Raw genomic sequence first — 25,740 nt, forward strand, 5'->3', positions numbered from 1 at the left:
ATAAACTTGCCCAATGCCCATTTTTTTGCTTTTTTTGAAACACTATTCGATGTATTATGTTGCAATTTTTTTCTGCCAAGCTAGACACTTCAGGCACATCCAGCAGAACTATTGTGTGTATGTCTTCAGATGGTGCATTGTACCTGCTTATAAATGCCAGTTAGTATTGGTAGTGGCTCACTGCAGCACATTGGGATGTGGTTGTATGAATCCTTTGTATTTCCAGGAGTAACACAGGCTCGTTGTAGCTGATTGTACCAAGACCTCAAATGACAACTAGCAATATGAATCTATGATTTACATTTAACTCTCAAATACTTGGGTGTCAAAATCTCTTGGAGTGGATTAGTCATGCTGATATAAGTAAGCCTTGAGCTGCAGAACCTTGAGTCCTGGGAGTGAATTCTGGGAAGCACCACTGTATGCTTGCCATGATCTTACACCTTTCCCTGGGTATCTGCTGTTGACCACTCTGAGCGACAGGATACTGGGGGAGATGGACCTTTTGATCTGACTCAGCATGCTTGCTGTTATGTCCTAAGAAAGAAGTCACGTTGCTAATTTGATGGGTGCATTCAAAGCTAGGTTATACTGGTAAATCTCAAAATCTCAAGGCGTGACAATATGGATATCATGGAAAAGCATTTTTGAAGAGGTTCCAGCAGAAGTCAGCTAGGAAAATGAAAACTGTCCTGTTTCCAATTCCATCTTCTTTGTTGGTAACTAGAGAGCTATTACCCAGGATTAACACCTTTTATCATTACCTCTACTCCCCACTAACAAATTGTATTAAAAGATAACTACAGAAAGTCAATCTCTGGAAGTGAAACAAATCCTATGACTCTGATGTGTCAGAGTGATAGGGACAAGAAGACAGAGACTGCTGGATGGTCAGACTGGGTTTGCAAATAGTTTCTTTCTGTGTGCTGTGACAAACATTTGGATGGGGATTTTCCAGGTTTTTTCCAGGTGATGAGTTTGGCAATGGGGATATACAGAGAACTTTGAAAAAGGGTAGTTTCTGTATGATTAAAGGTATTAATTTAAAAAAAGAGAGCATAGTTCAGATGTAGATTTAGTTTTAGACCATTTAGTAACATATATTTAGGAAGATAAATGCCATCTTGTGCTACTGTTTGCATCTCTCGTACAATATAAATTCGGCTGGTCCAGTGGCGGCCTTTCAAGAATGCTGTGTAACCCCTGCAGGAGGCATCTGCTGAAGGATATGCTGTGATATCAGTGGGCTTTACCATAATGTGCCCGATTTTCCAGTCATGCCAGTTTCACACATTAACATAACATAACTGTTGGTAGAGTGAATCCAATAGGTCAGAATCAGGTTCAGTATTTGGAATCAAAGATGATCTCATGGGTGGTAATGAATGACTTCTGTTTGTCTAATAATACAGGATCTACCTACATGTTTTCTGCCCTTCATGTCTCCTTTTCACACTATGTGGGTGGATTTTCCCAGGTTGGAATGGGTTTTGTTCATTACACTCAGCTAAGTCTATCAGTCTTGGGTGAGAAACATAATACTAATTGTTTTTCCTTCCTTTTGAATTATATGCAGAAAGAGATGGGTTCAACAGAAGACCTTTACCTGTCCACACGAAAGGTGAAAGAGCTTTCTGTGATTGATGGCCGGAGGGCCCAGAATTGTGTAATTCTCCTTTCCAAGTAAGTATGCTAAGCCTTAGCTCACAGGGTATGCCATGGTCAATGCAGAGGCAAAAGAGGATGGAATGAAACAAATGGACATGTTTCTTTTCCCAGCTAGACCTGCTGTCTAATACCTGCACAGCTTCAGAAAAACCTCTCTTGCAGTGTCATAAAAGCACATGTATTTCTGAAGTGTTAGCTCACTTAATAAACATATGCACGTGCACATTCTGTGCATTAAACAGATAGACACCAGGATGTATTTGAAGGCTCATCACCAGAAAACTATCAATACTCATAGGTAGATGAAAGCAGCTCTTTGGCAGTGCTTACACTTCACTCTAAGTGATGTGTCCCCCATGCTCTGTGTATGTCATTTGTCTCTGTTCTGTGTGATTCTTTCTAAATATTGCTCTGAGCATCTCCTTGGAATACAGCAGAGCTGAGAGTGATGCTCATCTTTGTCATTTTTGACTCTTGGTGAGAGAAGTGGTAAATGTAAGAAGATATATTCAAGAATTTAGGTCTGGTATTTGTAAGTTATATTTTGGAAGCCAAGAGTTGCCTTTGCATGCTCCTGCAATGACTAATGCCTTCAACTGCTGTGACATCAGGGCCCTCTATATGCTTTTCATGTCCTTTTACCAACATGAGTACCGGGCTGGATGTCTCTCACTAAATATCAAATTTGTGCTGACACTGATCCACCTGAGAAAGTTGCCTTTCCTACCAGAGGAGGGACATCAGGGCTGGAGACAGAACCTGGGAAAGCTGTAGCAGTACTGAACAATTAAACTCTTTCATTGATCAGTAGAAAATGTGGGTTCATATGGATGTGACTGCTTGTCTGCTCTACCAAGCTAACAGTCAAAAGCAAAGTTGTAGCCAGACCACCAGGACTGGAGTGAGTTCTTTCCATTGCTTAGTGAAACCCACGGAGGCTCTCATTATGCTACTTATGTGGCATTAGCCTGCATGTCAGCAGGACCCCCACCATCCAAACCAGCATTGAGGGAAGTCTTACATTTCTCTCTCTGCAGCAGTTGCCAACGCATGTCTTTGCTGGTGTTGGCAGCTGACTGCAGGCTGGGGCAGAGGAATGGGGAGACATAGGGGCAACAGGATTTTCATGCTGTTTGACAGACCAGCTAAAATGTGTCTGGGGTTCAGATTAACTCATGTAACCAGGTGGAACATTTCCTGAAAGTGGTAACATAATGTGTGCAGGTGGTTGGGCTGAGGAGGATCCAGGAAGGTGGTCCATGACTTGGTATGGCACTAGATACTTATTCGTAAAAATCTTCTATCTCCAAAACAAAAGCAGTGTGGACAGCACCAGTACATTTTTTTAACCATTCACCTCTTCTGCCGTGCAAGTCTGGCCCATTCTTACCTAAGAGGAATTCTCTTTAAATGGTGAGAGAAAGAGAAAGGACAGTCTCTGTGGTTTGTCTTCCCTTCTTCTGCCTCCAGCAAAGTGGCACTGAAGCATGAACTTCAGGGTACACAGCGTGTGTTTGCTCCAGGTGTACCATGAAGCCAGTCCACCTCAAGCTGCTAGTCTGGACTCAAACCAGAGGTGGAAAGCTGTGTTTTGTGACTGTCAACGTCTCCACTAGGAAATACCCTGGTGTTACTGTTAGCAGGCCTAACGTGGATGATAAAGATTTGGAGCTCACTGTCCCTAAGGAGCCTGCCAGTTTGCATTGTGCCCTGTTAACTTCACTGCACTATGGGAAACACCAGTCACCAAGGCTATCACTGGCTTAGATCATTAATGTTTGTTACAGATAGTATTACACCCAGGATATCAGAAATATCTTAGAGCTTGGCCCAGGATTGCTATTGTTCCCCAAACTTCCCTTTTAAATGCAACCTGAAAAGCAAAATCTTTGGGAGATAAAATGGCACCTCTACATTCATGCCTTTTTCTGCTCTTTGTGCTTATATGGTTCTATTATTCAAGACAGCAATTGGGAGGATTGGCTGCAGACAATAATTAAAACCCCTGTGCAGTTTTTTTCATTACCCCATTTCTTCCTCCTTTAGGTTAAACCCTGAAGGAGGGAGACTCCCCAGCCAAATCATCTCTGGCTGATGCCGTGCCCTTGCTGCTCCTGCAGCGCACCTTACACCTGTGTGCATGTGGGTGTGCACACACGTGCAATGAGAGGGGATTTAAAACTGGTGACAAAGAGTTTGTGCAACCCTGAACTGCAGCCCCAGCTTTCAGGTTGCCACAGTATTTGCCAACAGCTGTTTCCAATTGACTCTTGCTGTGCATATATCCCTGTAGTTTATTCCCCCTTTGTTTACACTAAACTGTCGTGTCCTTTAAAGTAAAATAGCTGCATGGGTTGGGTTTTCTTTCCCTCCACTACTCAAATGTTTTTGTTTTACTAACACTGTGTTAGAAGGGGTCAGGCAGAGCTCATATTTCATATGGTCCAACAAGCCAAAATCTAGCTAGAGTGAGAAATAGATGCCTCTTACTTTCTTTTGCAGAGAGACTGGAGGATGGTAGACTGAAAAGAGGTGAAAATTGAATTGATAGTTGCTTTTTGCTGACAGTTAACAGATTCATAAGCCTTCCTCCTCATTCTCATCTCTCTTTTCATAAAAAAAGCTCTATTTCAACTACTTGATAGCAGCATCTTTCAGTTTTCCTGCAGTGGAAGGTTGTAATTGTCCTTGTTTAATGGAGTCTGATGGATCCAAAATGAACCTCTGTCCCATAGGCCGACTGTAAAGGTTTGAATAGGCACAAGATCAGTTTATCTCACAGTATTTCCAGTAGGCCATAATTCAAGCAGGCCATGGAACCATATGTCTGTGGTGAGTCCAGGCGCCCACCAGCTTCAAATCTGGCCTTCTTAATAGTGTTTCCAACATGCAGTTATTTCTGTCACACTGGAAATCTGCTATCCCTCATGAATTTCCTGATGTCTTCGGTTTCCACCAGGCTGGAGATTTACTGTCAGACTTGTGTGGTCTGGAAGAGTCATCCCAGATCCCTGTGTTTCCCTGCTTTCACCTAGCAGATGGAAATTTCTCTGACCCCGCTCACTAGTATGGCTTCTCCCTGCCTCCATTACTTAAGTAACGGGTAGTATTTTCCCTGCTCTAGTGTTTTTGTTGTACCATATCTTTAAATGTTCTTGCAGAACATTAAATGGTCCTTGCAGAACATGCCTAAGACATGTATCGCTTACTGTCTTGCTCTGTGAAATGCTCTGGAGAGATCCAGTTCTATGAGATACATTGCTCAGAAGACATCTGAACGTATGCTTACGGAACTTTTTTGTGCACGTTATTTTGCATGAATTCCAGCAAAATCATTTTGTCAGTGTTCTGAGATGTGTGTGTTATTCCTGTGGCCCAGCTAGTCAGCAGTAACCCTCTCAAGAGGCTGGGAACAGTAGGAGTGCTAGCAACATGTCATTAAACCAGTAGTGGCAGAAGGCAGAATCTGACTACACAAAAATAGTTTTAACTGTGAATATGACAGTAGATAGATACTAGCAGGCAGCTTTACCAAATATTTGTGTCTTTCACGATTGTCAATTTAAACTTCTATCAATAAGGGAGAAGAAAAGGGACTTGTGCAACATTTCCAACCAGAATACTAAGGAGACCTAGTATTTCTCTCGCATAACTGTGCTTCCTCAGTGCTTCTAAACCCTTTCAGTGCTTCTAAACCCTTTCAGTGCTTCTAAACCCTTTCAGTGCTTCTAAACCCTTTCAGTGCAGACATGAAGAGGACAAACTATTCAGCCAGTGTCAGTCTCTATGTACTGCCTCTGCTGTGCCCCTAGACCCTGTGTGCCTTTCTGCCATGTGACAATACAGTGTTCACTGTATTGGTGAACATAAGGTAGATTCCAAGCAGTATGATATTTTGAGGTACAGATCATATCCTGATACAGAAACAGTTCATTGGACTCAGCAGTTCAGTTCCTCAGTGCGCTGCCTTGAAAAACACTAGGCAATAAACAGTGCCTCCTGGGTTCCTGGAGAGATTTTCTGGTTTTAAGTTAAGGTCCACAATCAATGGCTTTACCTGCTATTCCAAGTATGGTAAACCCCAAGCTTAAACTGAACATGTCAGTGCTATCCTGTCTTAGATCACAACAAGGAACTAGTAGGTGGGGCTGTGATAAAAGATGAACCACTGCCTCATCAATGTCACTGTAATTTGGGGACTCCCAAGTTTGGCCCTGCTTTGCCCTGCTTGGCTCAGAAAGACAGCCATCTGCAGATCCTTCTTGGTAGGAGAATGACAGTATTTGGATGCAAAATGGGTTGGTCACTTCTAGCTTTTTCTGAAGGAGGAAAAGAAAAGCCTGTTTGTTTATGTACTTGGCAGAATGCTTTCAATGTGAAGGGCTGAAAAGGCACTGGTGGATTTTTTTCCCAACATGTTTTTCCCAACATACACCATATAATGGTGTAAGATGTACCTGGTAAAATGTCCCAACTGTTGTCCCCAAAAGGTTAAGGCACTGTCTTCTTCACTGACGAGGTGAGTTGGCAGGTAAGAGGATGTGAAAAGAGTGGCTGCATCTTTCTGTCTTCTGAGTGAACATGCAGTTAGACCAGCCTGACTCCTGAATACTGCTTCTGAGAGCAGGAAAACATCTCATTTTCCTACCTTTATGGAGTAGTGACAATGAGTATTCCCAAAACATAGATATTAACAGCCTGCAGCTTGGCAGTTGTACAGAGCCTTAGGAGAACGCAGAAGTTAGAAAAGGATTATGTCCCAGTCACAAAGTTTGGGACTGAATTCACTCTTAGCCTGTGTGAAATGAGTTGTGGAGATGGAGAACTCTGCAGTCAGTAAAAGCTAAGATTTGGGTGAGCTATACAAAGTGGCCTTAGGATGCAGGTAAGTATCAGTCTGTGCCTCTCACTGTCACAGCTACTACTGTTGGCATCTTTTGGAAGCACTGGGGTTTGGTTCAGTTTCAGGTAGAAAATGGCCTTGATACATGATATCAGTCCCCTTCTCCAAAGTAAAAGGAAGAGTGGGATTGTGGTCCCTGTGGTATGGGAGCTTAATGTAGCTGCGACAAAATTCTGCATTCTCTGGTAGTAGGGAAGCATGCTTCTTTCTCAAAAGCTAAGCAAGATCCAAGGAACAAGCCCATGAAGTAACTCACTGGTTAATGCGTAGCAAGTATTCTGCTTTGATCCATGGGAGGGAGGAATGAAGGGGGGAGGTTACTATGAGTTAAATCAATGGGTATATTTAAGGAGGAAAAATGAACGAGCACTGGATGTCTGTACGGGAAGTTGATGTAAAACTGCAACATGTCTCCCAGGCATGTTCAGAGTCAGGCTGACGGCTTTCTCCAATAGGACGAAACAATAAACCACTTGATGTCTGCAAGTGAAGCTGGTGTTAAATCAGCCGAGGTGTCCTGGGGAGATTAGTGATGAATTACTCTACAGAGTCAATAGAGATTATTTATGAAGCCGGAGGGGATGGAGGGAGGCAGACTAAGTACCATATCAGAAGTTATTTGGTACTTGTTGAGCTTTAACATTGCTTGAAGATGACTCAAGCAGTTAGACTTCCATATGCTGCCACCAGATGTACGGGTGAGGAAAGAAGGAGGGAGTATTTTCAGTAAAGATCCTTTTACTTCCTCATCTGACCAGTGTCAGGCTGCTGTTGAACAAAAAACAGTCAGTATCTGCGCTGTGAATGAATGTGCTGCAGTTGAGAAAAGGGGCAGTGTTTTCTTCTGGTCACATTTACTTCCTGAGTTCTGATGCCAGGATCTGTGATTTGGGGAAGTGTAAGGCAGAGAGAGTACAGCTTGAATCATACACTGTTCCGAATTGAGTTGTCTCCAGCAGCTGGGGAAGAGTGCCTGGTCCGCAAAGCTTGTAAGAAAGCCATTGCAGACTTTCCAATAGATACTGAAATGTAATTTCTGTAGTGTCAATTTTTGGGCCATAATTCCACTTTAATTTGCTGTCTGTCCCATATGAGTTTTGGGATCTGAGGGATGCCTCTATTCAGTTCTAACTGGAAAGATTTTACACATCTGCTTTAAGTTCCTCTTTAATCAGTTCACCTGTTTCTGTTTAAAAGCAGCACATCTGTTTCACATTACTGCTGGCCATCTTTAAGATCTACTGCATGGCTGGGCATGAGTTTTGAAAATACAAGAGACTCACTTGATTAACAATTCTTTGACTAGTTATTCAGCCAGTTTTTAAGTGGGAAGATCCCTGTTTTGTGCTGTTGTTGCTTACAGCTCTTGAAATGTGTCTTGCCCCAGAAGAGGAACAAGCCTACTTTGGAAGAGTAAGATAGTTTTGCTGTAAATCCTTCTGTACATAGTTGGATTGGTAATAATCTAGGATGCACACCTGCAGGCACCATGACCCCATTACAGGCCTGTAAGTGACTAAGTTAAACTGCTTCTCAGCAGGGGGCTGGCAAGCTTTCTGCTCCTCTCTACTGTGGGCTAAACCATTCAAGCCAGATGTTTTTCTGCTGATGGCAGGGCACAGAATCATCCAAGAAATCAAAGTGTTTGTGTAACTGTCTGTCCTTGGGGCTCTCAATTATTTTTGAACAGAAGATGTTTTAAAGGGTATTTAGTGCTGATGAATGGCAGCAAACAGAGGAGCCTGGAGTCCTCGGGCTCCTGGACAGAACAACATCAGCAATAATACGCGCTACACCTTCTGTTGTGTTGATGTACCTCAAACCTGTCTATTTGGTTCTGTTTACTGCATCCCCAAACACACACACAGAGACTTGCACTGTGTAATGGGGTGGTCAGTGTAGTAATTGCTCAAGTTATTTGCATGGAAAAAAACACAAAACTCACCCTCCCTCTTTTTATCTTCTGTGAAAGTGGTAACAAAAACACAAACCCACCCTAGTGTTCATGGGTTGGCTTACTGCATCCCCTCTGACAGACTGTGTGCCTGTGTCACAAGATACAGCTAATCTGCAGACTCCAGACTCTGGAAAATGTAAAGGTGCTCTTTAAAGGAAAAATAACCAACAAAATGTAGCAATTTAAAAACTGCACTCACTAAGTTGTCTGGGCATGTGCATATGCGTCTGCTAGGAGCAAGGCCCACACCCACCAATATGCTTCTCAGCCCTCATGTGGCCGGAGGGTTTGATCAATTCCGGGTCACGCAATGATGGACTTCACAATCCGTGATTATTAAAGTCAAAAGAAACGCTTCACTTTTCTGATGGAGACTGTAGAACTTTTGCAGAACTCCATGTACTGAGGTTTGTTGGTTTGATCCTGAATCAAACTGATGACCTGAAGTAAAATTTTTCTAGCCTTTTCATTGTAAAACTTCTAATACTTCTAGCTCATCCAAGCATGGCCCAATTCTGTAGCTTTTCTGGAAATTCAGTAGCCTTATCTTACTTAGCTGGTATCAGTTTGCCCTCCTTCTCAAAAGCAGACACGATGACCAGCTAGGAGCAGAGTAAGAGTAATTAGTTAAGAGGTGTGATATTTAAAAGCTTTTGAATGTCTGCTGATTCATATTTTAGTTTCCAGCTGTTGGTTATATTGGGCAATATTAAAATGTTTTAAGTTTCTTAGATTTAGTAATATTTCCTGTCTGTAAAAATAAAGCTCGCTCTTTTGCTTTTACCTAGTTCCAAAAATATGATTCCATCCAAATGGCAATAGCAATGTGAAATTTCAGCATGGAATTTCTTAGTGCTGAAGACAAAAACATTCTGCCTCATGCATCAGCCTGTCTCTCATTTATATTTGCATTTTCTCTTTCTACTGTTAATTAATTGCCTTCATTGTAGAAGGGCCATGGCAACTGCAGACTTCACTCCTCAAGTATTTCTTTTCACGCTTTCCTGTTTCAGTCCCAAAACCGAGATTTTCTTGTGGATAGCCTTTCCTTTATGGTTCCTGTGGTCCTCCTCTCCCGAAATGACTGATGAGGGTGTCATGGCTTAGGGGTGGTGGGGTAGAATTTGTCACTTGTGCATTTGTTTGTTAACATCTGCACTGAGAACCACCAAGTTAATTTCATGTGTCTATCAAACAACCTCTCAGTAATCACAAATTTTGACTCTTCCTGGTCTGCTCTGGATTTCAAGTGGAGACCTTGAAAGGGTTTTTTTTATTGATTTTTGTGTTTCGTTGTAACTGATGACCCCTACTCATTGCACACAGATGGACAGGAGTAAGTGGGAAGGAGAGTGTAATTTAATACTATTAATAAGCTCTTGTTCTCAGAACTTGTTTAATATTGGATATGAAACACGGATATGTAGATGCTGTCAATTCCTTCCTCCTGTGGCTGCTGACAGAGTGAGCTTACCTAGCACAACCAGTATTCTTAAAAGAAACCCTTTTCTCAGATCTGTAAGGGAAAGATCAGTCCCATTAGTTGTTACTCTGGGAGATCCTTTAATATTCACAAGCCAGGGTGTTATGTGGGCTCACAGTCACTTACAACTCACATGGATTTGAAGGGGTTTACTATTGCAAAATAACTTGATGAGGGAGGTATCGGATATGGGGGAAGTTGGAAGCACTTTTGATCTATGAGGACCTGATTGTTCTTAATCAACATCTAATTTTTCATGTGTGTTTGATTAGCTGAACAGGATGAAAATATATGATCTAGAAAAATTTCTGCCTTTGGAACTGATTCATTCATCTTACTGCATGGCCTAAAATAGCAGCTTCACAGTGGAGCTTCCCATGGTTCTTTTGTGCCTTTTTAGTGCAGCTTTTCAGGCTTTCTACTTTCTGAACTGAGTCACTTAGGCTTTGCACTAATGGTACAATGTTTATACTGTTGAAAGGCTGAAGCTGTCTAATGAAGAAATCAGACAAGCAATCTTGAAGATGGATGAACAAGAAGACCTAGCAAAAGATATGCTTGAGCAGGTGAGAAAGGTTACAGTCAGATAAATCTTATTCTTATGTCCTTCACTGCCTTTTTTTCACCTTGAGTAAGTGGATATGTGTGCTGGCCCTGCTGGTATGTCTGCAGATGTAAACTTGGCCCTATCATGTCAGTGGAACTGCACATGGGAGCATGAGAAAAGTATTGCTCCCAGTGTTGTCAACTATACCTCCCTCATGTAAGTGTATTTGTATCAGGTTGATTTCTGTAACAGTTTTCTCATCTTTATGCAAAATATGCATGTTTACAGTTGATACGAGGTTGCCTTTCACATACTCTCTTTTCACCTGTGACTTTTCTGTAATTTTTCCTATCTCTTCTTTATACTGCTGGTTTTTTTCTGTTGTTGTTCTTATTTTCTTTTTCCTTTTTCTTAATGTCCTTTCTCTACCTATAGCTTTTTCATTGGGAAATGTCATGAACCAGGCCATGTAGGTCAATGGTTAGAGCCAGGACTAGAAGGTATCGTGCATTCTAACTAGAACAGTTAGAAAGGGAGTTGGGGACTTCTGTGCCCTGCAGTTGGTTCACTGCATAGCTTGTGGGGAAAAAAAAAAAAAATTTAACAGCCATTGCCCTGTTTCTCCCATTTATAGAGGGTGAAAGATGATGCTTTGACCTACAATGCATATGATAAAGTTCCCTAGGAGTGTGCAAAATGTTATAATTCTAAATTGACAAATGTGACTCCTTCTTTTTGTGCAGTCACAGTATATAATCATGTACAACAAGCTTTTCCATTTTAGAAATATATAGCCTACTTGTCATGTTATCTGAATGCTCACAGCAGCTCTAGAAGTCACTGCAAGCTTCTGATGTTCCACATCTTTGAATATCGCATTTTTGGGGAGTGGGATAAAAAAAAGTGGTGAAAAGCAAAGTGCTTGATACGCCTTGTGAGCAGTTTTTGTGGGTGTGCGCTGAGGCTGTGTGCCTGGCAATATTTATAAGCATACTGAAGCACAACTACCACAAGATATGTCAAAAATCTGTCAAAGTATGAGCTTTTAAGGTCAGCATATGAATATCAGTCAATGTCAGATACATATCCAGTGGCTTGGTTATTGTTTATTGTTTCAGCAGAGTAGGGCAGACCCAAGAGAGAGATAGATGAGGCTTTGTGTGTACTCTAGGATAGGCATGAAGGGTACTTCACACTGAGTGGGAAACATCCTGCTCTTGTTTACACCAATTGAAACTCCAAGTAATGCTGTGGGAATCAAAGTTCTCTCTGTACTTCCCCTTGGGTAAGTTGCAGTAGCACTTGGCCTTTAGGATTTGGAAATGGGAAATTCCCCAAGGAATTAAAAATTAATCTTATGGGGTCATTGAGGGATAAAGACAGAACAGCAAGCAAAGGTTTAAAAAAGGTCAGTTTTGTAGCCACAGCTGCACTTTTTTGAAGTCATAGTCACACGGCTGGGTCAACGTAATGCCTCCCCATGGTAGCAGAGCAATTTGAGGGCCCTTTCTCTCTCTCCATCAGGATTTGTTTGTGCTTTGCTGTCCCTCTCTCCTTTCCCCTGGATCTCTCATCTCGGTGTTTGGTTTGTGTCTGTCACTCTAGCTGCTGAAGTTTGTTCCTGAAAAGAGCGATACCGACCTGTTGGAGGAGCATAAACATGAAATTGAGCGCATGGCCCGGGCGGATCGTTTCCTCTTTGAAATGAGCAGGTCTGTTTCATACATTATGGGACAGTGCACTGAGGGCTTTTTGGAAGCAGCTGTAATTGTTATTGAAAATGGGTCATCTGGCACTGAGGGGGCATGTGCAAGAGATCGTGGGCCAGCATTATGCCCTGCATTTGCCAGAAGCCCACAAATGTTTCCATTCATTACACAAACTTTTTATTGATGATAAGCTCTCTCTGTGCTGTCATTTAAGGACCAGTCCCCTGATGAAAAGCAGAAATCTGCCTCCTCTGCCTAAACTTGTTCACACAAAAAGGAATTCAGATCCAACTGTCAGATGTAGTGTACCCACGGGTCAGGATTTCATATAGAACCTTTTTTCCATTCAGCTATCCCATCTCCTCATCCTCTGACCTTCTTTCTTTTTCCAGTTTTGCTACACCCCCAATCAGGATTAACATCTTGTTCTGCTAATCGAGATGCAGCTGGCATCTCCCATGACTCTCATATTTTGAGAGGAATGGGAATTCTTCCAGCTCCTTTTCAGTTGTGATCAAAACATGCCCTAAGGTCCCCCATTTTCATAAGTAGGTTGATTATGGAGTGTTAGATATTTGAACTATGTCCGTAATCCCTTGCATAGGCCTTATGGGACTCAACATCCGGCCATTACATTATGTAGGCAGCATACTGGTCCTGGGCTTCAAAATACAGTTCCTGTTCAGTATTGGCTTTCCTCTACCCTTCATGCAGGATTGACCACTACCAGCAGCGGCTGCAAGCATTATTCTTTAAGAAGAAGTTTCCAGAGAGGCTGGCAGAAGCAAAGCCAAAAGTGGAAGGTATGGTTAAAGCTTTTGCTAAGAGTTGGGGAGACAGGCAGGGAAGGTCAAGAGAGGCTTGTCTTCAAAGGATATGCATGCTATGGTTGTGGAGCCAGTGAGTCCAAGCCATGTCATGTGCTAAAAAATTAATTCTGCCTGACACTCTTCTTGCACCTATTGACTTAATAGTCAGTTTCATGATTGTTACACTGTAAATACTACCTGACAGATGTCACAGTGTGCTACGAGGTCTGTGCTAGCTGCCAAAAGCTCCATGGCCTTTCTGTGCAGGTCAGCCTTCCTTTCTCAGCCCTAAATGCTTGCACCTTCCCTTTCCATGCGGCAGTTAGAAGCCTCACAGGATGGTGCTGTTCTGGGTATGTGTAACTTACAAGGAGGAGGTGGGCGGGGAGGGCATGGCTTCTGTGCCACATCCATGGTTATCGCAGAGAAGAGATGAGTGTGTTCTAATCTGTGTTTTCAGATGAGCTCAAGCCTTCCCCCTGTTCTCGCTGTCTGTGTTTTTAGAGTGTAAGGTCCAGGAGAATAGCCTTGCTCCTGGGTTCACAGGAGCATCCTACAGGCTAGATGTAGTGCATCTTCCTTCCAGTTGTACTGGTTCTGAGCATGTGGGTGCGGGAAGGACAGTACACACGCAGACTGTCTTGCAGCATTTGCTAGGCAATAGTCTGATGGGCGTTTTAGGGTACTTCAACATGCTTGGGCCCATATATTTGTAAACAGCCACTGTGCAATAACCTGTTCATTTTTTTTTTCTCTTTTCAAGCCATTCTTCTGGCATCCAAAGAACTCATCCGAAGCAAGCGTTTGAGGCAACTCCTGGAGGTAGTTCTGGCCTTTGGGAATTACATGAACAAGGGCCAAAGGGGAAGTGCATATGGCTTCAAAGTCTCCAGCCTGAACAAAATTGCAGACACCAAATCCAGCATAGACAGGTAGGCTAGAAGGCTGTAAATGAGTTAGTTACTGTGCTGCTGTACCTCTTACCGTAGTAATGAAAGTGAGTTTTGTTTGTTTTTAGCTGTGTAGACTATATAAAATAATGTCTTATTTGTCACTTAAGTAGTGCATTTCACTCTAAAAGATCCTGCAGCAGTTAAGACCAGCTAGTAACACAGTACTCAAATTCTGCTGTTTCTTTGGATAATGCACGTCTGTTGTTGGATTGTGTTTCTGCAACACTGTGTGAAGATGACAAAATGTAGTATTTCACAAATAACTGAAATAAGGGGGGAGGAAGGATTTCTATGGAATTTGCCCTTTATACCAAAGTTTTATGGCCATGGTTTTGCAAAAAAAGAAAACACAGAAAACTCTGACCACAGTTTTATGTGTCCTGTGAAACACAGCATATGTTTCTGATGCAGGACTGTCATAAACTGTCAGTCTACCTACACCAGTAATGGAACCACAAGGCAGAACCACTCAGAGAGACTGAGCCTGGTTGCATCTAGAGCAGTTAAGGAAAATAGATGGTTTTGGAAAGGTGGAGCTTACTATTCATGGACATGGTCTGCTGGTCTTTATAGTGCTACCCTGTGTTTTGCCCCACATCCCCATACTGGTTCTGGAAATTAATCCAGCTGTGACTGGGGAGAGAATACCACTTTTGGGCTCCAGCAGCACTACGGTTTTCCTTGGAGATGTCCTATACTGGTTCTTACTAACTTGTACCTTTCTTTGACTTATGAGACCTGCTGAGACAACAGTTGTGGTGAAATTACTTCGGGCTGTGACAGAATGAATAACGGCAGTAAGAAGTCATAGGAAATTCATCCCTGCCTAATAGTGTGCACTAAGAGAGTTCTATTTTGACTACCACGATGTCCTTTTTGTATTCCAAGGCTAACACTTGTGTAGCTAGTGTTGAACTTTTTTTTTGCCTCAATGTAGCTTGGCTTGATTTTCCATATATTAAATATCCTGTGCAGATTCTGTTCTCTCACCAGTTCCCAGCTCCCAGGCTCTAGTCTGTGGGAAGCAGTGGCCATCTGCTGTCTTGCCTGTCAGTTAACCATGTAACGCTCACCTGATGTAGCAGTTACAGCTGGCTGTTCTCTCTACATGCAAAATTCACTGATGCAAAATTCATCATTTACTTTACAAACTTTCTTAATTCTTCTCCTGCGTCTCTCATACATCTCATTTCTATCCATTCCTACTTGAGGTGCCCTTGCTTTTGTAGTAGTGAGCCTGACCATTACTCATAAATATATCTGTTTCATTACTATAGGAGTTTCCTTTGCAGCTTCTTCAATCTTCAAGAACCTTTTCCTCTTCTTAGTTAACTCTTAGTTTTTTTCCACGTTGCCTCTGAGAACAGCTCACTTCTCCCTTACGAGTTAATGTCACTTTAGTACTATCAGTTGTCTATTCTCTGAAGTATCTGGGGACAAATAGCATACTGTGCTACCCAATTTTCTTTTCTGTTACACTGTCTGCACAGATGGATGGAAGCATGCTGTTGCTTCCAGAATAAATCAAGGCGCTATATATTGCTTGAGGTTTTAGAAAGGATGGTTCATAAAGGGCTAATAAATTCATTTCAGTCTGTGATACTTTTCTTGCAATAACAGAGTTGCTAACTGCTGATATATTGTTTGTTTTGTTCATTCAAGCACATTTCCTACCCCAATATTTTTCACTGATTTGTCACAATCCTCCCACTATCTTTTTCCTTCTCATCACCATCTTCCTTCTCATTTCTCCCTTCTTGTTTTATTCTTTTTTAGGAACATTACACTGTTGCACTACTTAATTATGATCTTTGAAAAGAATTATCCAGATATCCTAGATATTCAGTCTGAGTTGCAACATCTTCCAGAAGCAGCAAAAGTCAAGTAAGTCCAGTGCTGTTGCTTGTTCCCAGAGCTGGAGTTCCCAGTGATTTCTGTTAACTTAATGATCATCAGTTTTTTCACTGCTGTCTTCTAAACTCATGGCCAGCCTTTCGGCTGAAATGCCTTTGCTCACATCCTTGACGTTATTCAGATGTACATCAACAGAGTATTTTGGTCCAAAAACATTCGTAGGTGGTAACTAAATTGACAGCTTTACTCAGATATGCCTACATCTACTTTATTTCTGAATCAGACATTGTAACTAGGCTGGTTATTGTTTGTGATTCACTCACCATAAGCTATGGTTGTTCATCTAAGTCACGTGCTATTTTTTCTGGATAATTGAAGGTTTGTTTCTAGGGCAGAGTCGATTAGGCAGAGCGGCTACAGTAAACCCTTTTCAGGAAAAATGTTCAAACTTTTGCACAAATCAGTCTTGCACAGAAATGTGGAAAGCATCATACTTCTGCACAAATTTCAATGATTTTTTTGCCATTTCTATAGGTGTTTGTGGAAAATGTGTACACAAGCCACCCCCCAAAATACTAGCACTTTTTTCTTTCCAAAGTACTGCTTAAAAATACCTTTGCATATTATTTGCCCAGCCATGATTCTTTGTATAGGTAACTACTCCAGCTAATGAAAGGCCAGTAAAAACTAAATGTAGGTTCACACTTAAAGGCATTTATTAAGGCTTTAGTGGTGTTTTTGAGATGTAAACTACTACTCATCAAATACTTGGAGGAGATGCTTGCTGGCTCACAAATAGGTACTAACTAGTTACCTGGAAATGAAAAGTCATTTTTTTATACAAGTCTTAGAAAAAAACCTCGTTTGTATATGATGAGCAGAAATTCAGTATAACACTTGTGTCTAGGGAAGCATGTATTAACATTAACAGCAGGGTTATATGCAAGTTACAATGTAAGCTTGCAAGGACTACCATATGGCAGAAATGCAGATGGAATAAAAACAACATTTGGACTGTGAGGAAAACAAAAATCACATGTAAATGTATTGCTAATGGGATTTATCAGTTAAGTGATTCAAAAATCATATGTAGAAATAATCTGAGACCACAGTAACGTATGTGCTAAAGCTTGCTTATGCGTCAGCCGATTATTGCAAGCTGGCTATGTGGCACATGCTCCTTGCTGGAGGGTCAGGCTCAACTCACAGGGTAGATGTTTGAGGGCTACCCCCCTCTTCCTAGGAAAATCCCGATCTTCAGTGTGATCACAGGTGAGCAGGGTCTGCCTCATTGTACATATCGTACAAAAACGGCACAGAGCATTAACAGACCCTCTTCCCCTCATTTCTAATCATCTGGCGTGGCTGGTGCCAGAGGCCAGATACCAGACTTGATGGGCCAGTGGTCTGTTCTGCTGCACAGTCCCTGTATTCCTATGTAACACTGCTCTTTTTGTTTTATCTGCTTTGTCTCCTGTGCAGCCTGGTAGAGCTGGAGAAAGAAGTCAACAATATAAAGACCGGATTGAAAGCTGTTGAAGCTGTAAGTATCTTAAGGTTTCCAAAGTGCCATACTTAAAATACCTCACTCAGAATCAGGGGCACTATATATTTTACGATAAGAGAAAGTGGGCTTTCTTTTTCCATTCCATTCCAGAATGCATTGACCAAGAAAAAACAAATAAAAGCTTCTCATGTGGAGCTTCTGCTGGTGATCTTAGCAGACTTAAGCCTAATGAAAAGCTTGTTTGATCTCAGCCTGGAAAGTACAAGGACTGTTTGACAAATGGCATGCACTGAAAGAAGAAATAAAATTCTTTCTCTTTCTTACTGAGGGATGGCTGGCTGCTGAGCAAGTGTTTCACACGGCTTTTGGAGTAGTAGTAAACAGGTAGTGCACTGTTATATGCAACCCTAACCTGTCCTAAGCACTCCTTGGGAAGGCAAAAGAAAAGATAGTTAAAGGTGAAGGAGCTGATCTGGCAAGCAAAGCAACAATGACATTTTTTTCCTGCTATTGATGAAAGCCTTTTAAGCTGGACTTAAGTCACCTGTGTTGAATTTGTATTTAGCAAGTGCAGAGCCTTTCATCTCAACAAAGAACAGTACAAATGGTGCATTGATGCAGTTGTGTGTACCAAATTATAAGAGTTAAAGATAAGCGATGGGCCTAAATGCTCCCTGGAGTCACAACTTTGTGTGTCAGCTGTGGTTCCCCTACTTGGAAGCCCTCTTTAGTTAACGTTAGTTTTGTTCCTGGGGAAAGACTCCAGCCTTCCTGAGGCAGGAAAGCACAGAGTGGGACACTGTGTTCAGTAGCAGGAGGTATCTGCATCTTGCTTATGCCATTGATATATATGTGGGGCTTTGAACAACCCCATGCGTTTGCCGCCTCTGTGAAATGGCAGCTATAAATACCAACCTCTCACAACGGCTGATGTGAGGAATGTCAACTTAGTGTTTGCACAGCAGTTGAGTAAGTAAAGATTAAAGGCTAACGTCACTCTATTGTCTCTGTCCCCTAACGTCTCCCAGCATCTGCACAGATAAATATATTCTGTCCCTAAGAACATCATTCTCTCTTCCTGCAAGCATAGGAACAAAATCCAAAGATCAGGTTGGTGCTGGCATCTCCTTCCTGTTGGATATACTAAGGCAAAGGTAGTGCTGAGAGATAAGGCAGAGGTCTTTGACGCTCAGGAAGGTCCTTGCTGTCTTTAGCTGTTTGCCCTTTCAAGCAGGGTTTTATTAGCCACACTTCTCAGCACCCCTCCATCTTCAGGATGTTTCACCTGTTTCAACTCATGTCAGTTTAATGCTAGTGGAGCATTCCAGATGGGGAATATTCTGCACTGGGACTCCTGGCAAAGGGACCGGTTATTGGGAATTGCATTGCGTGGTTCCTGTGCAATGATTACCTATCTACAAGGAACTAACATATGACCCTCCAGTCCTTGTCATCCACTATGAGACAGGCAATGATGACTTTGTTTTCCTTTCACCTGGCCTGAGTTTGGGGGTAGAGGAAGGGATCTTTGTCCTGTCAGCAACCCCCAGGCTGTTTGGCTGTCTCCAGCAGTTCATCATGTAATTAGGCAGTGACTCTCCCGTGAAAAAACAAACTTTCCAAACCTTATTTCTGGATTGTTGGGGAAAGGGGGAGCACAGCAATGGGAGGAGATACTGCTGCATACATGCAGTGCAATGTTTGGGAATTAAAAGCACCTGTAAAAGGAAGGCTGACATGGAGTTCATGACATGAAGAGAGGCCCAGTTTTGGCTGGGACAGACAATTCCCCCCATTGAAATGTGAGTACCTACTTCTGTTTTGCTTTCTGTGATCAGCTCATTTATCCTTTTGCCTTTACAGCCAATTTTTCTTCTCTTTCCCATCCATGGGTTCCATGGGCAACCTCTCCATCCCATTCAATTGCCATCTTCCCTCCTCAGTCTTCTCCCTGCCATGGTATTTTTCATCTGAGGCGGCCAGCACCTCCCACTCTGCTTGCTCAATTCGTGGTTTTCTGGCATGTAAAAAGCAGCACTATAGCAACAATAGAAGATCACTGTCAGGTGAAAGGGGGAGGAGGGGAAGGTGTGATTCTTGATTCCATTCCAGTGTGTTCTCACCACAGCCTTGGCTCCAGTGACTGAGAAGTTTCTTCAAGGCCCCTTAAGAATAGAAAGCTAAAAATAGTTTCACAGTCAGATGTTCTTAAAGGTACTACTAACCCTTTCCCTTCCTGGACTTGCAGCTTTTGTAAAAATGTCTTTGTCAAGACATGCATGCAGCTGTTGCCTTTGTGTAGGATGCTCCCAGAAGGACAGCTAAGTAGTTTTTGGTCTTCTCCAAATCAGGAAGTGAATTCTGTCAGCAGAGCCCTTCTGTCACGCAGCAAGGAGATCATAACCACTGTGTGAGAAACCACTGCCATGGCTGAATCATTTAATCTCTCCAGAGAATCAGCAGCTCGGCCCACCAGGGGCAGGGCTAGCTTCTGCTATTGTGCCGTTATGACTAGTATAGACCATTTCTAGAATATACAGCGGAGTTTCTTATTCTCTGGCATGCCGCTCGATCTGATTACATAGTCATGCTGGTTACTTTTGTGGGGGGGGTTTATTATTTTGGAAGAATTATTCTGCAGGGAAGGACTGAATTTGAAATTGAAGGGTGGATCACCTGATTTTAATTTTACTTTGAAAAACACTGCCTTCCAGTAACAGTCCCAAATGCCATAGCTTTCAACAGTGAGTAAGATGACAGAATTGTTATACTCACCTGCTGGGGGGCGGGTGGAGAGGGAGTAGAGCAACTTTCCACTAAAACTAGCTTAAAAATTAGAATGGGAAAGAGTGGCTGAAAAAAATATTCATAATTCTTAGAAGCATGTGAAGTGACATTTCCTGTACTTGTAAGGTCCAATTCAAAGTGATTGTAACATAGAGACAATTCATTGCAAAGTGATGTAACTGAGTAGTGCTCCCGGGACCATCCTTTGTGATGTGTTAGGAAAACCAGTGGAGAAGAGGGTGTAATATAAAGTGGGGGAAGTAGCACTTCTTTAATGCAGACTTTTCTCTAGCCACCTGCTCATTGCTTTTCCTGCCCCTTTTCTGCCTTGTGGTCTTTCCTTGTAGTGGTTACTTTCTCTTTCCAACTCACATCAGACCAGAAGATATATCACATCTGATTTTAGATTGCTGATGGCCAAAGTAATTCTTTGCATTCAGCAGTACTGTGGAGCAAATCCCAAGGAGTTTCTCATTATAGATGCTTATAAACCTACCCCTTTGGTTCCGTGAACCAGTATTTTGATGACCAGTAACAGAGAGCACCAAACACGTGTGTAGCTGGAGTTGCAGCCAGAACAAAAATATTTTTTTCCAAAGGGAACAGAGGGTCAGATTGTAACTTGACCTGCTGTTTCATGCTGCTTTCCCTACAGAGAAAGTAAGGCTTTATCATTCCCACTGATTATTCAGCTGAGAATAAAGATAAGGCCCAGATTACAATTTCATTGTCCCCATGAGACTGTCAACAGCATACAAGTCAAGCACAGGCATGGGAGACTGCTAGGCTTACTATAACTTGGTCGTTTTGAGGAGATCTGTAGGTCTTTCCATGACATAAGCATGGTGAATAGAGCAAGGGAAGAGATAGCATGAGAAACCTTGGCTTAAAACTAAAAAACTTGAGCCAGAAGGAAAGAATCCTGCAATATTGTATTTTTTTTCTTTCTGTAGGTAGCAGACAAATAGAGCTTAGTTTCCTATCATTTTATGTCTGGTCGGGTTTTTTTCCCCATAAATCTTCTTATTGCAATAGCCCAGCTTGTAACTTTTATGACATCTAAACTCATGCTTATTGGTTAGCAGGATGCTAGCAAATGTTGCACCTGATACCTTTCTGCTTGGTCTTCAGTGGGAGAACTGATTTTTATGTCTTTTTGCTGCCCACCTAGTTCTTTTCAAAGACTTAAAGGGGAGATCCAGAGCTAGGAACTATATAGATTATTCACACATGTGCACGTTTCCCCAAGTGTACAGCCTTTTGAGTCACCATGGGAAAAGAAGATGGAGGGAAACTCACTATTAAAAATATCAAATTCACTTGCTACACAATCCAAGTTCTGTTATTTGTTCTTTTGCATAGGAAAAAAAATGCAGCATTTCGGTGTCAGTGAGGAATCTTTGACAGTTGCCTGTCTACATCTCTTACTTCTTCTCTTTCAGGAACTGGATTATCAGAAGAGACGCATGCGGGAATCAGGTGACAGGTTCGTTCCCGTCATGAGTGATTTCATCACTGTGGCCAGTTTCAGCTTCTCAGAGTTAGAAGACCTTCTCAATGAGGCTAGAGACAAGGTAAGAATACCTTTTGAAGTGTTTGGGGTTTCACTGGCTCAGTCAAAAGCCTGAATCAAAATGGAAGTGGCAATTTCAGATGCTGGGACTGTAGTGGAAACTCTAATAGGCACTAGAATTGGTTTAGGATGAAGTTTCTTACTTTTCTGAATCTGGTCTAAAGCCATTTAGAATATATTTTAGGATTAAAAGAAGGTTTAATGCTCTTGCCCACTTCTTGCTAAACTTCCTTAACATTTTGCACATATGGCATAGAATTGCGATAGCAATGTCTGTAGCAGGGTACCACACCATGCTGTGGTGTTGAAGGGACTGCCTTTTAAGCAGTCTCTCAAAAAGAGGTCCTTTGGTGATTAGTGATAGTGACCTCATATCTTTTACCTTCTGCTTTTGACTTCATCCCACTCTGGTCATTCAGCTGGGGACATTTGTGCTTAATTTCTTTCCTTTAAAAATGCTCCTCTGGGTAGTTTGGTAACTCTGAATACCTGATCTTTTCCACTTACGCTTCTCTGTTACTGCTTGTATTTCATTGCAAGGATAGAAATCCCAAACATGCATAGTTTGTCTGATGTTCTTGGATCCTTCTTACACAGCCAGCACCATGTGCGTTGTTACTCTTCAGGTGCTGCTGTGATCATTTGGTCCTTTCACTGTCTGCATCCCCATTACCAGATTTGTACAATGAAGGAGGTGCTTGTTCTTTTGCTGATGATTGGAGTCTGGCACTAATCCCTCTGTGTCTCAGCCGAATGAGGAAGAATTTATATGAAAAGATCATAACCATATGAAAATGTTTAGAGAAGAGCAAGTTCTAAAGTAAACGATATGTAATGGCAAATCTGCCCTTGTTGGCTGGCATGTTAAAAGTGCTTGGCGTTATGAAGCAAATGTGTTATTTCTTTTGGACTGAATTATTTCCGCTGCTGGTGTCAGTCCTTGTAACGTTAAGGGACCTAGTGCATTATTAATGAAACCTGTGCCATTGGATTCGTAGGCCTTAGATTTTGAAGGATAGGCAAAATACAGGTTGAGGATCTGAACAGTAAGACTCCTCACTCATCCAGTCACTCTGCAGTAACGTCATTCTGTAATTCCAAAGCATTTCCTTGCTGTGGAGATGATGTTGGTAACACTGACTTGCAGCTGCAAGCACCAGGAGCTACTGGCTGTCAGCTAGAGCTAGCTGCCCTGGCAAATTCCAGTGGGGAAGTAGTTATTACAGTACTCTGAAGGCAAAGCTGGGCAGTCTAACACTTACTAATGCTGTAAGAACATTTCATGGAGAGTAACGTGTCTAATTTTTTCATTATTGCCATGTTGCTTGAGAAGATTCAAACTTCTTCCAACATAGTAATGTTCACACCATACAGGCTTTATAATCACAAAACCAATGTTTTACATTCCATGCCTCCACTAAGTTTCCTGAGAAAAGCTCCGTTTTCGATGGTTTGGGGGCTTCTGTTTTATGACTGGGTGAATTTTTCAACTTCATTATAGTTAGGTGCACATTTCTGGAAGCAAATTCACTCCGTACCTTGGCTTAAAGTGCCTGCTTTTGGTTTAGTGTTATAGATGGTGGTGGTCCTTTCTTTTTTCACACTAGGACAAAAGCCCAATGCAGATTCTTTACAAGGTCACCCAGGGGTTAAAAACCAGCAAGTGGTACATTTCCAGCACAGCAACGTAACTTTTCTTGATCAGGCACTTGCAGGAAAAATGCCGTTCTTTTGCTTTAAGAATAACCAGAGAATCTCCCTGCAGACAGACCAATGTGTCTGGAAGTTATTGCATGCTTTTTTAGACATAGCCAACATAAAGCACTCGACATAAAGAGATGTTTTATTTTAATGACTATAACATGCTTAGGAAACGTTTCTCTACCTTCTCCTCACACACCCTTACTATGTTTGAACACATACCATTCCAACTTTGGCTCAACCTATGGCTTTGGTTCTTCCACTGGCAAAAAGCTGCTTTTGGACTTCTAAAAGAGAACTGTCTGTCCTTACCAATGCTGAGCTATTTCTCATGTTTGTCTCATATTATTTTTTCCCCTCTCTTCTTCCTCTTTTTCCTCTTCTTTTCTTAAAAAAGAAAAAAAAAGAAAAGAAAAAGGAAAAAGCTGGAAATTTTCAACAAACCAGATGTGCTTTGCAAAACTTGTAACATCTTCCAACCTCAATGGGCTGTGTTTGTTGAATTGCAAACTTTTTTCTTACCATGGAAACCTACTATAACTAGCCAATTAAAGGAAGACAGGGACCAAGACATCTGATTACCCTATTGTTATTTGATTTCTCAAAGCAAAGCAAATTGAAAAAAAGGTAGTGGGAGAGGGAGGACTTTTAAAAATATCCTAATGGCCTGAGAAGAATTGGTCTGGTTCACAGACTTATTAATAATAATGAAGCCCTAGTTTGAACAGCTGGAGTTGGATATTCTTCTAAATATAGATGTGGCTAATTGATTGCCATGAGTTAATCAGAGCCATGTTTCCTCAGCTGGGATTTAAAACAATACATATTATCTTTTCAAACCTGAGAAGTTTTTTATTTTTTTAAATGTCTTTAGTATTAGCAAATGTCATTTCTTTATTCCTTTAAGTTACAGAAACAATCCATTACCAAAGTGTGGTGCTGACCTTCTCTGTAGAGGATATTTTTCATAATCCCATGAAGTACTTTTTCTTTTAGCCTTTTTGCTTAAACAGGACCATTTACACTTAGTGGCCATGGGGAGGAGGTGATATTTTAAATTTAAAGGGTGAGGTTGCCAGATGCAGGCATCCATGTTTGCAGAGGAGGCCTTGCAACTGTGCTTGTCTTCATGCAGTAAACAGATGGCTTGGTTAAGAACTGATTGAAAACTTAGACCGACTCTTTAAACAGGCTCTCTAGCACAGCTGGTTCTTGTTCTTTTTGTGTTTTTCTCACTTTCAATACCACTTTATAAGGGAATATATAGATTAGATCAAGGGATAATGTTTTATGCCATTTCCCATAAACTGGAAGGTGGGGGCAGGAGAAAGTGAAATTCTGCCCTGGAATCCTTCACCAGTTTTTATGTGTTCAAACAGATGAAAAATTGACTTTTTCACATCAGAAAGAACAGAATGGGCTTGAATTTTGTTTGTGAAAATTTGTCCCTGTGTTTCCTATTGGGAAAGAATGAAAATGCCCAGGCAGAGGAATAGTGACCTCCCATCATGTAAACATTATTCTCCTACATGAAAAAGGTGACATTTGCCCTATATGAAGCTTTACAACATACTTCAGTGTTGACAGGTATGAACTTAGATCACTAGACTGCTTCATAACTGTTCTACTTTGTGCTTGCTTTATAACAAACCTGTTTTTAAAACATTCTGGATCTTCCTAGAAGAACAAAGTCTGCTTAGTCAGGTATTGCCATACCTGTGATGAATATCAAACTTAAGCCTCTCTACAGAGGCACAAAGGAGGCCACTGCCTTGGCAAGGCTGATGAGGAGGGTAGAAAAACTGTCCATCCCCAGTCTTTGTCATAACAACTTCTGTCAAGCAGGGTGTTTATATTTGTCATCATGGAGACTGGAGTTCAGACTCTGCACATGCATTAATGCTCGCCACATATAGTAACTGTTTTGAAGAACAGAAAGGCAGGGAAAGCCAAAATCCATTTAAGAAAATAGTCATTAATGGAAGAATGCTATGAAGCACACAGAAATACTGCAGTCCAAGTGCCAGTTACAGGCTGTGTACTTCAGTCATTCATTTTGGGGGACAGGTATTTTCTGTCAGCAATGGGGGCTAATGAATGAGGAAAGGATCAGGATGGAGACTGAAGAAGTCAAGACCGTGTGTGTTACAAAGGGCATGGGCAGGCACCACAGCCTGCTGTCCGGAACAGCCATTTGGTAAATAAATTACGTAGCTCTTGTACCCTAACTTAGAACTGCAGATGCTTCCAGTGCAGGTTGGCACCTAACAGATCAGAAATGTTTACAGC

At 41.7% G+C, this 25,740-nt stretch overlaps 1 protein-coding gene across 2 annotated transcripts in view; it reads left to right on the top strand.

The window, feature by feature from the left end:
• The window catches only part of DAAM2 (dishevelled associated activator of morphogenesis 2), a gene marked incomplete at its 3' end in the record, with an annotated part of 119,122 nt that overhangs the window by 86,837 nt on the left and 6,545 nt on the right, over positions 1-25,740 (top strand). For both annotated transcript variants that reach the window (XM_081998230.1, XM_081998231.1), the window contains 8 exons: positions 1,577-1,683; positions 10,493-10,577; positions 12,164-12,270; positions 12,982-13,070; positions 13,840-14,008; positions 15,806-15,913; positions 17,366-17,426; positions 21,620-21,751. In XM_081998230.1, the coding sequence (XP_081854356.1) occupies positions 1,577-1,683; positions 10,493-10,577; positions 12,164-12,270; positions 12,982-13,070; positions 13,840-14,008; positions 15,806-15,913; positions 17,366-17,426; positions 21,620-21,751 (858 nt within the window). The remainder of the gene's footprint in view (positions 1-1,576; positions 1,684-10,492; positions 10,578-12,163; positions 12,271-12,981; positions 13,071-13,839; positions 14,009-15,805; positions 15,914-17,365; positions 17,427-21,619; positions 21,752-25,740) is intronic.

This window comes from Phaethon aethereus (genome assembly GCF_964289735.1).
Source record: "Phaethon aethereus genome assembly, chromosome: 3".
NCBI classification, from domain to species: domain Eukaryota; kingdom Metazoa; phylum Chordata; class Aves; order Phaethontiformes; family Phaethontidae; genus Phaethon; species Phaethon aethereus.